The following is a 13,486-nucleotide window of genomic DNA, read 5'->3' on the forward strand; positions in this document are numbered from 1 at the left end:
TAATGTTTCACAACCTCTCGCCGTCTTTCTCTCTCTGTGTCGTAGATTTTTCTGTACGACTGTACCGAGGTGTCTCCGTTCTCGCTCCTCTTCTTCGGTGGTGACATCTCCATCCAGAAGGACCAGGAGCAGGAGACCATCGCGGTGGACGAATGGATCGTCTTCCAGTCTCCCGCTCGCATCGCTCACCTGGTCAAGGTCAGCGCAGTACACACACACGCACACACACTTAGAAATGAAAACAAAAGGCCCGATGTTCATTCAGAAAGTGCTTGCGAGTATAATGAAGTATTTACTGCACACGTCCTCCAGCAACTTCATAAATCGGAGCATCCGCCAGGTCCCGTTTAGCTGTTGCCATAGAAACAACAACGAATTAGAAGAAGCGCATTGATACAAAAACAAAGACGGTCAGGCCAGCTGTTAAAGAAAATGAATCAACACGGCGTGACGGATCAGAACGGGGACTTGAACATCGCTGTGATGTAAACGGGGTACTTCCTGTTACCTGCGATGTAAAAAAAAAAAAAAAGGAAGGAAGCTTTACAGAGACGCGCGTTTTTTAGCGTTTCTATTTTAGACCCCAAAAGCTGTAAATCTCTACACCGACGATTACACACCAGCGCGTCACTAACACCTGTATTTAACAGCGTGCGTGTGTAAATCCGCCGTGTACACGCAGGCACATGCTCGTTTTGATTTATACCCCCATTAGCTTCTCAGCAACACGACTTTGGCTGGAGTTTGAAAGCGCCGCATGCATCAGAGTCAGACGTGCATCCGAGCCAAGGAAAATAAACTCCGCTTTTAAACAAGGAGAGCGTGCTTTCTAAGTTTCATCGAAGTTGACATTCAGGACTAGAAAAAAGGAGAAAAAAAAAAAGCTCAAGTTTTTTTTTCCCCCGTGTCTTCAGCCACGCTTGGCTTTTCTGTCCGTTGGAGACGCACTCGGCTTATAGTTTCCAGGTTCCGCGAAACGCCTCCTATTTAACAGATTAAAGTAAAGAGTTCGAGATCGAGGCTTCAGTCTGGTTTACCCGGGATTCAGGTTTTGTGATCTGAGATTTCCGCTTTCAATCCTCTTTCAGAACCTGAAGAAGGAACTCGATCTGCTGCTGGAGGAGAAAATCAAGCGGCCGCGCCCGGTGGACTGGAGCGACCGCGCCTCCAAAGACTGCGCCGTCATCTCGGCCATCGTCGACCTCATCACCACGCAGGAGAGCGCCGCGTCCCAGCAAGAGCCGTACAGGAGAAGCCACCAGCACTGGGACTAAGAGCCGAACGCTCACGGATAACACACACAAACACACACGGCTGCTTTAATGGTGCAATGAGTGCTTTTGTCTCTTTAAATAAAATTGTGAAGAGTGGGAAATAAACAAAAATAAATAAATAATGATCGGTTCAAACAAGCAGATTAAACTGATCTCCGTCTGAGAAGATCTCATGGTTGCCATAGCGACAACTCGGGACTAGAATGTATTATGTCATTTGTTGTTGGAAGGAGTCTTCAGTGCCAGAGGTTTGAGATAAATATGCCTTTACAGTAATGTTCTTTTTATTATTTTTTGTTGCATATCGAGTGCATTGTGATGTCACACTCTCTACCATTGACGTGCTTATTGCACCTTTAACTTGAGCATGTCATCTGTAACGTCCCATCAGATCCCCACTGTATACACTGCCCATTCGTTTTCCCGTTTTTTTTTATTTTATTTACATAATGTGTATTATTAAGTTTGCCTTTGCACTCCCATAAATCATTAAAGGTGCCGTTTAAAGTGCCATCAGTGCAGCGTAACGCAGAATCACACACACACACAAAAGCAAGTGCAACAAACCCGGCCCTTTATAAAATATATTTGCTTTTAGATCAGTTACAGGATCATACACAGGTTACAGTATATGATGCAATATTTACAGTATTAGATTTAATGTAATCATTCATATACACCCCTCCTCAAAGAGCACCAGTACAAATCTGAAAGCAAAAAGCACCTCATTTTAAGCATTCCTTCATAAAAAAAAAAAAAAAAATCATTTTAAAACATTTTATTTTTTAGTTTTTTTTGTCCTTGTGACAAATCTCCGAGCCAGCGTCACAAAAAATTTAAACTCCGCGTAATTTTCCAGTTTCATAACTGCGGCGCTGAAGTGCAGCGTTTGATCTTTAGGAAGATAAAAGCCGTTATGTAAGTATGATTTATACACCATGCGGCTCGTCGTCCCGAGCGCCGCGCTCCTGACCGTTTATGCAAATTGCCGCTGGTTAAGTACAACCACTCCAGCCTTTTAGACGTTGAGTGAATATGTATTTATATATATTTATAGTTTAAAAAAAATACAAACCGTTCCTGAGCCCTGAACTCTGTCCTTTCACGTATTTACACTTTGCGTTTATACAGACGAGAAGTTAAAAACGTTTCGTGCTCATCCTGTTGCGTCTCCCGGAAAAAAACACATGCAGTTAAAAGTTTACACAATAAAAGTCTCTTGTAGAGTTGGACTTGTTTTCAGGAGTCCGTGGACGTGAAGCTGGTGCGAAAGCTCAGGTGTTGAAAATCCACATGGTTGGAAAGCTCTTTCTGATTGTCCTCAGTGCGTTGGGAAAATATTTACCCCTCCCCCTCATTGAACAATTCCACAGTGTGTATTGTTACACCCTGAAAGTGATTTGTGTCAAGAATCGACATCATTTAAACCCCCCCCCAAAAAAAAAAAAAACTGAAGTGGAGTGCAAATTAATCTCTCATGCAATATTATTTACAGATACACAACATATTTAGACGCGTTAGCGTCGCTGTGAAACCCCAAAGTTTAGCTTGTTTCTTAATACAGAATCAGTACTGCCCCCTAGTGGATCTTTCAGTTGCACTCCACAAAGTGCTTTTCATTTCGATCAGTTCATCATCAGGCCTCAGCGTGTACGCCTCACACGCCTCTGGGTTCTTTAAACGTTCCTGTTGGGAACCTGAATGAATCCTCAAGTTCTTCTTCTAATAAAAATTCTCCTTTTCTAATAAAAATAATAATAAAAAAAAAGAGCTCCATGGTGTCCCAGTGCTCTGTGACCACGCCCGGTGCTGCTCCTCACTCCCGCAGTCTCTCTGCAAGTGGTTCATGTGTGTGTGTTTATGGAGGAAGCGTAGCGACTCCCGCTCACACGTTGGTCTCCAGACCCTGGAGGCGGTTCATCCTCTGCATGTTCTTCTCGATGGTGGCCTGGCACGTGATTGGCTGAGCACACTCGGCGAGGAACCAGCCTCTCTCTCCGTCCCGTAATCGCTCGCCCTCGTACCAACCTGAAAGAAAGTACAGTCGTCAGCTCCTCCACGAGGTCTCACACACACACACACGATACAGTACATGCTGAATATGACTGGTGCATTGTTTTACAGATGCAAAGCTTTGCATGATATTTATATAACGCATGTAAGGTATATTAAAGGTGAGCTTTTGTGCAAAATTTACATTTTAGTTCTGTGTACAAACAAAAAACGTAAGGGAATATTTTTTCTTAAATTTATTTCTTTATTAGCCCGAGCTTTATCAAGCCAATTCGATTTTCCCCCTAATGTGACCTCATATGAGAAAAAAAAAACTGCTTTTACTTGTTGCTCAGCTCTGCTGTTCGCAGTAGGGGCGTGGCTTAGCATTAGCTCATTTACATAAACACTAAAATGGTGAGTTTGAAGCAGGAGTGAAATAAAATAAAAAAAAAACTGGGTACCTGTGTACTTGGTACAAAGAAAAATAGTGCAGGATGTTTAAAGTCCGTCGTTTCATATAAGCGCTCATAAACAGCTAAGAAGGTACGAGTACTAGAGTCGAGGGAGAAAAATCTATTTCGGATCGTGATCCTTGCCTGGCTGACTCCAAAATGAATTATTTTCAATTTTTTTTTTATATATATATATTTTTGCAATTTAATACGTTTGCATTTGAGGTGGAGAAAATGTTGCAGTTCCTCTATAATCCTACAGGTGGTGCACTTTAAACTGTTTACACATTAGCAGGCAGTCCTGTGTGGTGAGGGCGAAATATTTGCTTAGTTTGTTTAGAATTGTAACACAATGTGGATTTAAAATTTTTTCATTAAATTTGTAATATAATAGCAATAAAAATTAAATCAGGAAAGCTCTCGAAACCATTTTAAACAGTGAGAGAGAGGTGGAAAAACGCGCGCTTATTCTGCTTTCAAGTGTGTGCTGTATATTTAATGTGTATTTAAAGATTCAGAGAGCTTTTGATGGACTATTCTTAGCTCCGTGGCCTTTCAACATGAAAGCCGGCCAACGAGTGTCCTCACCGGGCGCAATCACCTGACCCTCAACCCGGGAACATCAAACACACAGAGCTCCGAGCTCGCATCGCGCACATTACACGCCAGGCCCGGGGTTAAAGGGCACGACACGGGGATGAACAGATGTCGTACAGGTACGGAGGATATATTTACTGTATGACGATATAACACACTTTCATCGAAGATAGAAGGAAGGAAGTTAAAAAAATGTAAGTAAAATGCTGACCGTCGTCTGCTGTCTGTGAGACGATCACGACGTCTGCCACCTGCAGCGAGAGTTCATCAGGCTGCCGAGCCGTGTACGTACGAATCACCTCCACCTGCATGGAATCTAAAACACACACACACACACACAGCATGAAAACAGTGAGCACTTTAGTATTTCTGTCACCTTTTTCTACAAGTAAGATCATCTGTTGATGTGAAGAGCAAGTGCACTGCAGCTCACGACCAGCAGGAGGTGCTGTTTCCCTAAGCAAGTTTACTCTAATCTACTGTAAGAGTGATGACTTTCATCACCCCCCCTGATTTAACTTCTCACATGTCACCGTCCGGTGCGCTGAAGAGAATATAGAAGTAAATGCACCCATGTTGAGTCTCTCTCTGACCCGGCGGTGTGAACATGAGAGAGTTTAGATTTTGTTGTATGAAAAAACGAAATGGAAAAAAGTTAGTGTGATGAAATGTGATCCTGAAACATTTGACAAAAACTCACTTGTTCTGTCCACGTTCCTCTTCTCACTGTTAGTGTGTCCGAGTGCGCTGATCCAGCGAGCGCGCTCATTACTGCAGAGACAGAGAGAGACATAGACAGAGAGTCAACATGATACCTCACTTTTCACTTCTACAAGCTACACAGCACGTTACACTTTACACTTTACTGTTTAATTCACCCATCTAAAGAAATTTTTATTAGACTTTATTCAACACATTAGACAACAACATTAGAGAAACATCCACCCGAGACCCTGCGTGGACTCCTGCCAATATCTCACACCACCAACACAGTAACAACACAACAACAACAAAACACCACCAACACAGTAACAACAACAACAACAACAAAACACCACCAACACAGTAACAACACAGCAACAAAACACCACCAACACAGTAACACAACACACAACAACACAACAACAACAAAACACCACCAACACAGTAACACAACAACAACAAAACACCACCAACACAGTAACACAACAACAAAACACCACCAACACAGTAACAACACAACAACAACAAAACACCACCAACACACACCACCACACACCTACAACAGACACCGCAATCACACACCGTAACAACACACACCACCACCACACACACCAACACAGTAACAACACAACAACACACACCACCAACACAGTAACAACATAACAACACAGCAACAACACACACTACCACATACCTACAACACACACCCAATCACACACCGTAACAAACACACTACCACCACACACACCAACACAGTAACAACACAACATCACACACCACCAACACAGTAACAACACAACACACACCACCAACACAGTAACAACACAACACACACCACCAACACAGTAACAACACAACAACATACCACCACTACCGCAACAACACACAGTGCAACAACACAGACCACCAACACACACTACCACCACACACACCAACACAGTAACAACACAACAACATACCACCAACACACATCGCAACAACACACACCACCAACACAGTAACAACACAACACACCACCAACACAGTAACAACAACAACACAGCAACAACACACATTACCACACATTACCACACACCCACAACACACACCACCAACACACACCACCAACACACACCACCAACACAATAACAAGACAACAACACACACCACCAACACAGTAACAACACAACAACATACCACCAACAACACACCACCAACAAACACACACCATCACACTGCTACCAAACACCTAACACACCAACAACACATTACCAACTACCACTCCAACGACACACACCTACACCAATACCACCAGCAACCTCAGCACACACTCACCACTAAAACACCACTATTAAACCAACCACACGCCACTAACACCCTACTAACACACAACTATACCAACAACACACCAAATACACACTATCACACTGACACCAACAACACCACTAACACAACATCACATCACACAATCACACCACTAATACACCAGTATCACCCTACCACATTAATAACACACTACACCACTATCACACCATCGCACTAACACCCCACTAACACAGAGACTCTCTTCAGGACCAGAAGACATTGAGCTTTGGGGAAACACAGACTGACCTGCAGGGTTGATGGCCGTGAGCAGACTGTACAGCAGACTGCAAAACACCTTGATCAAGTACAGAGTCAGCGAGCATCGTCTGGCCGAACAGACGGTGTTACTTACACACACACACACACACACACACACACACACTCCTGCTGCCCTGAGAGAACAGACTGTACCAGCAGTGCACACACTCCGTTACACAGACACAGAGCTGGACTACCTTACTGAAGGCACTAAACATCACCACATTCACACTCAACACTTCACCAAAGTCACCCCTGACAACCTGTCCCACCTACAGGGGGAGCTCAGGGAGATCTAGCAGCACACTACACACACACACACACACACACACACACACACTTGAACTAGGTAAGTGGTTTCATTTGACCAGCAGTGTTTTGTGCAGTGTGCATGTGTGTGTGTTCAGCAGCAGATACACACACGCACACAATAAACGCATTTCAAGCAGCAGGTAAGGTTACGAGGTGAAATCCGAACTTCACAACGGTCCTAAACAAAAGCCCCGCTCTGAATTCTCCTTTTGTCTCCCGTCCTGAGAATCACTGCAGCTCTGTTCTCACACACAGACGAGTGACGGACTCAAAGCATAAAAATTCTACTAGAATCCTGCTAGAAAACATGTACGGGGGGAGTTGCTTTCGAAAAGCGTTTTTACTGCACATCTAATGCATCCTGAAATGCGATCATGTTACACTCCATGTAATGAGCACTTCTGGACGGAATTTGGGATTCAAACCAACCAGGAAATAAAGGTTTTTAAGATTCCATTCAGTGGTTAGCCCTATGGCCTTGCACATACAGGGTCGAGGGTTGGTTGCATGCAAAATCCATGCACAGTTGGCATGAAGGTTCGATTCCCTGAGGCGGGAATCGAACCTGCATGCCAACCTGCATGAAGTTTGCATGTTCTCCTCATGCTTGTTTACGTTATATTATTTACGTTCACCTTAAGAACTGGCATTCAAGCATTTTCAGCATACATGTTGCACATACGTCCAGGAGCCGTTCAAAACTCCTTTGCATCATAGAAAACCAAGGAAAGTTTTTTTTTTTATATTTTGTGCAAGATTTAGTGCAGACACAAACTGTAGCACCATGGGGCCGCAAGGTTACCTTAAGTTTAGTTTTTAAAGCAGCTAATGCCTAGAGGACTGCGCCAAGGTTTGATTGACAAGCGAGGTTTGATGTGTATTTATTTTATATTTGACTTCATTTACATGTCTTTTCTAAATGTTTTGGTTGTTTTAAATGCAAAAATATGATTATAGTGTTGAAAATTCTTAATATTGGTAATATTTTGAGTGGCTGGAACGGATTATCTACATTTACATTATTCCCTATGGGACAATGTGTTTCACAATACGAAAGTTGGTATTTAAATTCGTAATCCGAGGTCCTGCTGTAATTTTATATTTCTCAAATTGACACAAACAAATTCCCCAAATAGCTTATTATCCTTTTTAGAAATTTGTTACAAAACTCCTCCTGCTTTCTGGGATCCCGATACATGATTAGAGACCAACACTTGGCCATGATGCCATGATGTTAAAGATCTGAGTTCATGGATGTTATTGTACTTTACCATCCCAGGCTGTCTGGAGGAAATGGCACTAATAGACCCAAATCGTTTTCTCTTAGCCCTATGCAGTTTACTGCGAGCTGTACCCGAGCGTGTGTTTTGTTTGGTTCCTCCAATAAAGTCGTCTGACGAATTGCGATGTCAGTTGGAGCGCCAGCCTAATGTCGGTTCTCCTTAACGGCCTTAAACGGTTTGTGTTTCGAAAACCAGTTCTTTTTAGATAAGTACAAGAATAAATAACCACCCGATAAAATTACCCGCAAAACAAAGTGACGAAACCAGACACCGAAGCGTCTGTCCTTTGTCCCCTCGCACGGGGACACGCAGGATATGAGTGGCTCGCTGCACAAGGCCGCTGCCGGCGTGAAACTTCTGATTGCTTTCATCTGGTTGTGCTCACAGTCCTGCACTTCCACTGAAGAGTTGTTTTTGTCATTCCACCGTGCAGGGCTGAACCGAATTAACGTAGTGCTGAACTGCGAGACGACCTCCGATGAGTCATCAGCCGGCGGCACACACACACCCACACACACGACACAGCTAGACGCCAGTCCAATCGGAGATGGATGCTCGGACGCTGCGTGGCTCCGCGCCCGATCCGAGAAACACACTGAGAGTCAAATGTGCACTCAGTCATCTTTTTTAGCTTCTTATCTGGCTCGCTTTAGCACCACATCAAAGCCAGGAACGACCACGAAAGCAATTAGCAACCATGAGTGTGCTCTGACTCATCCATTCATCAATTCCTGCTTAATGACTTGCTGGATTGTCCTTCTCTCATTCATAGAACATGGGGTTCTGTTCCTGATTCAGGGGGAACAGGGGCGATGTGTGTGTCACAGAAATCCCCTGATGAGTTCAAGTACAGAACGCTTGCTCGTGTTTGCAAAAAAAAAAAAAGGAAAAAAACAAAAAACACCTCAACGGTCTTGCAGATACAGCTAGACAGCGATAAACAGCTGGATGACATCTGTTGCCCAGACACATGCTTAACCTAGATAGTTAGATAAACTAATAATGCTTGAAGAGAGATTCTATTTTAGGGACAAAATTTGGGAAAAGACAAACAAAATGTTTGGGGGGTGAATGGATGCATGGATAGATACTGTAGATGCAAGAATGGCTGGATGCATGAAAGTATCATTAGGGGAAAGATAGTGAGTGGATGGATGGATAAATGGATGAATGAGGTTTGCATGGAGTGAGCAGGTGGGTTGAAGGTGGATTGAGTGGATGGATGGATAAATGGATGGAAAAAAAGGGCAGTTCATGGATTGAGTGGATGCATGGATGGATGGATGCTTGAAAGGATGAAAGAACCAATAGTGGAAAACTGTTAAGTGAATGGATGAATGCATAAATGGATGAATAGGGTGTACATAGATAGATGGACAGGTGAACATTGTGTAGGTGGGTTGTGGGTAGATTGGATGGATGGATGGATGGATGGATGGATGGATGAAAGAAAGTGTAGTTTGTGGGTGAGTGGATGCAAGGAATGGTTGGATGAATGAAAGGATCAATAGCAGGTGAGTGGATGGATGGATGGATAAATGGATGAATGAGGTTTGCATGGAGTGAGCAGGTGGGTTGAAGGTGGATTGAGTGGATGGATGGATAAATGGATGGAAAAAAAGGGCAGTTCATGGATTGAGTGGATGCATGGATGGATGCAAGAATGGATTGATGCTTAAAAGGATGAAAGAACCAATAGTGGAAAACTGTTAAGTGAATGGATGAATGCATAAATGGATGAATAGGGTGTACATAGATAGATGGACAGGTGAACATTGTGTAGGTGGGTTGTGGGTAGATTGGATGGATGGATGGATGGATGGATGGATGGATGAATGGATGGATGGATGGATGGATGGATGGATGAAAGAAAGTGTAGTTTGTGGGTGAGTGGATGCAAGGAATGGTTGGATGAATAAAAGGATCAATAGCGCAAAGCAGGTGAGTGGATGGATGGATGGATGATGGATGGATGGATAAGGTGTGCATGGAGAGATGGCCAGGTGAACAGTGTATAGGTAGGTTGTGGCTAGATTGGATGAATGAATGGATGGATGGATGGATGGATGAAAGAAAGTGTAGTTTGTGGGTGAGTGGATGCAAGGAATGATTGGATGAATGAAAGGATCAATAGCAGGTGAGTGGATGGATGGATGGATGGATGGATAAGGTGTGCATGGAGAGATGGCCAGGTGAACAGTGTATAGGTAGGTTGTGGCTAGATTGGATGAATGGATGGAAGAAAAGGCAGTTTGTGGATAAGTGGATACATGGACAAATAGATGGAAGGATGCATGAAATGATCCATGGTGGATGGACGTGTGACCTTATTAGATGAGAAGATGGATGGGTGCATTAAAGGATCGCTGGGTGAAGGGCTGGATAGATGGATGGATGATGATGTGTGTACAGAATAATTATAATCTCTTAGTCTCAGATTGTCATATAGAAAGTTTTACAGGATGTGAATTCTTATACACGTCACTGTGCATTAATTGCAGTTCCAAACTTTGAGACAGAGCCTAATAAACACACTTAGCCTCGAGAACGAGCTGTGGAAACGAATCGAGCCGTTGTCTAAACACTGAGACAATAAGCTCTTTTTCTTACTCAGATGTGTAGCATGTGTGGGCTCGGTTAAAAAAAAAAAAAGTTACATCACAGCATCACAAGAGGGGGCTATGATGTAACCCTGAGTCCCGAAACCTCAGGGGCTTTCCGTCTCCTAAAGACTCAAACACACACACAATGGGCAGAACAAATGCACTCTGCTACATCTGAAGGATGGTGACGGAGGTGTTAGACTGAGGAGGAAATGAGCGCGTATTACAAAGGGCTTCCTCCATTAACACCCTGCCATGAAGAGCATCACAGGAGAGACGGTTTAACGCTTAACCGTAAACCCCCCCCCCAAACAAAACAAATAAGACCTACAGGTTTGGAGTTGCTCTGGAACAGTCATCTAGCCATCACAATTTGGCTCTTCAAAAAAAAAAAAAAAAAAAAGTCACTCGAATGGCATGAGGATTGAGTCCGAGCAACTCCAAAACTCCAGCTCTTGCGGGATGTTCCTGGTCTGCGGTGGTCAGGACATACAGAAGTGATCCTAGGAAGGAAAACCGGTGAACTGGAGAAAAAGTGACCAAGGCTCATGGAGACTGAAGTCTGGCCCGTTTAGTCCGGTCCAATAGAAGCGCCAGTGTGGGAGATGGTTAAAGCTGGTTCCAGTAAAAAGCAAACTGGGATATGTATGTTTTTTTTTTTTTTTAGCTTTATATGTCCCAGTTGCTTAGCAACATTAATCATGTTTCCAACCGCCCCTGTGAATGTGTTACCTACAACACGAAGCAGAATATCCAAAACTCCATTGTAATGTCAGGACACTTACAGAAGCTCCGCCCCCAGGACCATGGGCACTTTGTCTCCTGAGTGGTTGCTGCGGAATTTGAGTCGGAACAGGTGATTGGCTCCGGCCTGTCGTGACGTCAGCATGCCCGCGGTGGTGCGTGTTGGCGAGAGGTTCAGGTCCTCCAGCTGGCACGGCCCCACCCAGATCTGATGCCTCAGAGCGTAGTCTATCACCGTGTAGCTCTCGTCACTAAGACGGAACGATAGAGAGAGAGAGAGAGAGAAGGAGAGAGAGAAGGAGAGAGAGATTATAACTCCTTGGAACTGTAGAAAACACAGTGAACTCATTTCCCATGAGCCCCTGTATGCACTTTCAGAGTGAACAAACTCGAGCCATGTGCAAGTAATCAAGATTGTTGAAAGCTTTGAGCCAACACACACACACACACACGTATACACACACACACACACACACACAGCTTGTCTGACTATCCTTATAAGGACATTCCATTGACCTAATGACTAACACTCATTAATGCCATCCTATACCTAAACCTCCACACACACACACACACACACACACACACACACACTTGTCCCTACAAGGTAAAGACTCAGATGCTCCTATTGTCCCTGGTCCACACCCATGTCCACACTCACCGCTACGTGGACCAATTCGAAATGACCAGAACACAGTTGGTGAGAAGACGTGCACACACACGTTCCGTCTGTATGTACGGTATGTGTATGAATCTGAGAAAGAAGACACACACACACACACACACACACCCAGCAAAACTGTGTGAACTTCCCTCTGGCTGAGAATCTACACTCATCAAACTTGTCTTACCGTTCCAGCACATGCCTAGGCATAGTATTTATGGGAAAAAGAAAAAAAAAAAAAAAAACACCCAACATGCCTCTCTTTGCTTTTACACCAGTGTATTAATCCTAAATCTAATCCCACCAATGACTGGAGAAACCAGCATGTAGTGTGTTTTTGCTTGAATGAGAATGGTTCGATTTGGCTTTAAGTGGTTGTTTAATTTGAACAACTTTGTACTAGGGTACGTTTCAGTTCCGCTCAAGTAGGCGAGATCTACACAAGGCGGCTGACAGAGGACGGTGCGTCCAGAGTCTCATTGGACACCACTGAAAGAGACGAACGGGACCAAGTTATTATCAGTGACCTGTACGTCGCCCATCCGAGGGAAAAAAGCCAGACGGTGTGACGCAGTAAAAGTCGAAAGCACTCATTTCTTTATTCCAGTTGAATTATTAATAAATATACTGTGTGTGTGTATATATATATATATATACACATAGTACAGTATATACTAATACTGGAATACTTATGTCTGTCTGTCCATCAAAATTTTTTTTTTTTGTAATTACTTAATGATGAAGTCAAAAAATTTACGTAGAACAAAGTTACCACCCCCCCCCCAAAAAAAAAAAAACCCTAAAAAAACAGTACTGTACTAATCCCATACCTGACCATCTGACATCATCTGCACCTGTTTCTCACTGGATCAAGCCTTACGTAAGATGTTTACTTATGCTTGAAAGATTCATGAATCACTGTGTGGCTTAACAAACCGAAAAGATTCCCCAGAAACTGCTCAGGTACAGGGACTGGAAAAGGAAGAAAATAAACAAGAGACAAAAAAGTCCGTCAGGAAGCCTGTAGAGCTATTCCTCAAGGCTACATCACAAATACAAGAATGCCCGACCCCTTGGAAGCAAAATAGGAAGAAACGAAGGGGGGTCAATACTTTTGCACGGTATTAGACTTCGTGTGGTATGATACAACTGATATCTTAATGTTTATCTGTAACTGGAGAATACAGTAGGTGCCTAGTGCAGAGGAGACATAGTCTGATTAGAACCCGATTAGAACCCGATTAGAACCCGATTAGAA

General features: G+C 43.5%; 2 protein-coding genes across 3 annotated transcripts in view; one reads left to right on the forward strand and one right to left on the reverse strand.

The window, feature by feature from the left end:
• The window catches only part of dhx36 (DEAH (Asp-Glu-Ala-His) box polypeptide 36), a 41,018-nt gene extending 39,233 nt beyond the window's left edge, over positions 1-1,785 (forward strand). The window contains exons 24-25 of the mRNA XM_053500046.1: positions 46-198; positions 1,089-1,785. Of these exons, the coding sequence (XP_053356021.1) occupies positions 46-198; positions 1,089-1,274 (339 nt within the window). The 3' untranslated portion in view covers positions 1,275-1,785. The remainder of the gene's footprint in view (positions 1-45; positions 199-1,088) is intronic.
• Positions 1,786-1,831: 46 nt separating this feature from the next.
• The window catches only part of LOC128527589 (rho guanine nucleotide exchange factor 26-like), a 48,602-nt gene continuing 36,947 nt past the window's right edge, over positions 1,832-13,486 (reverse strand). For both annotated transcript variants that reach the window (XM_053500048.1, XM_053500047.1), the window contains exons 12-15: positions 11,606-11,815; positions 5,019-5,089; positions 4,530-4,634; positions 1,832-3,302 (exon numbers count right to left, since the gene is read on the reverse strand). In XM_053500048.1, coding sequence (XP_053356023.1) covers positions 3,160-3,302; positions 4,530-4,634; positions 5,019-5,089; positions 11,606-11,815 — 529 coding nt within the window. In that variant the 3' untranslated portion in view covers positions 1,832-3,159. The remainder of the gene's footprint in view (positions 3,303-4,529; positions 4,635-5,018; positions 5,090-11,605; positions 11,816-13,486) is intronic.

Source organism: Clarias gariepinus, chromosome 7, assembly GCF_024256425.1.
Source record: "Clarias gariepinus isolate MV-2021 ecotype Netherlands chromosome 7, CGAR_prim_01v2, whole genome shotgun sequence".
NCBI classification, from domain to species: Eukaryota; Metazoa; Chordata; class Actinopteri; order Siluriformes; family Clariidae; genus Clarias; species Clarias gariepinus.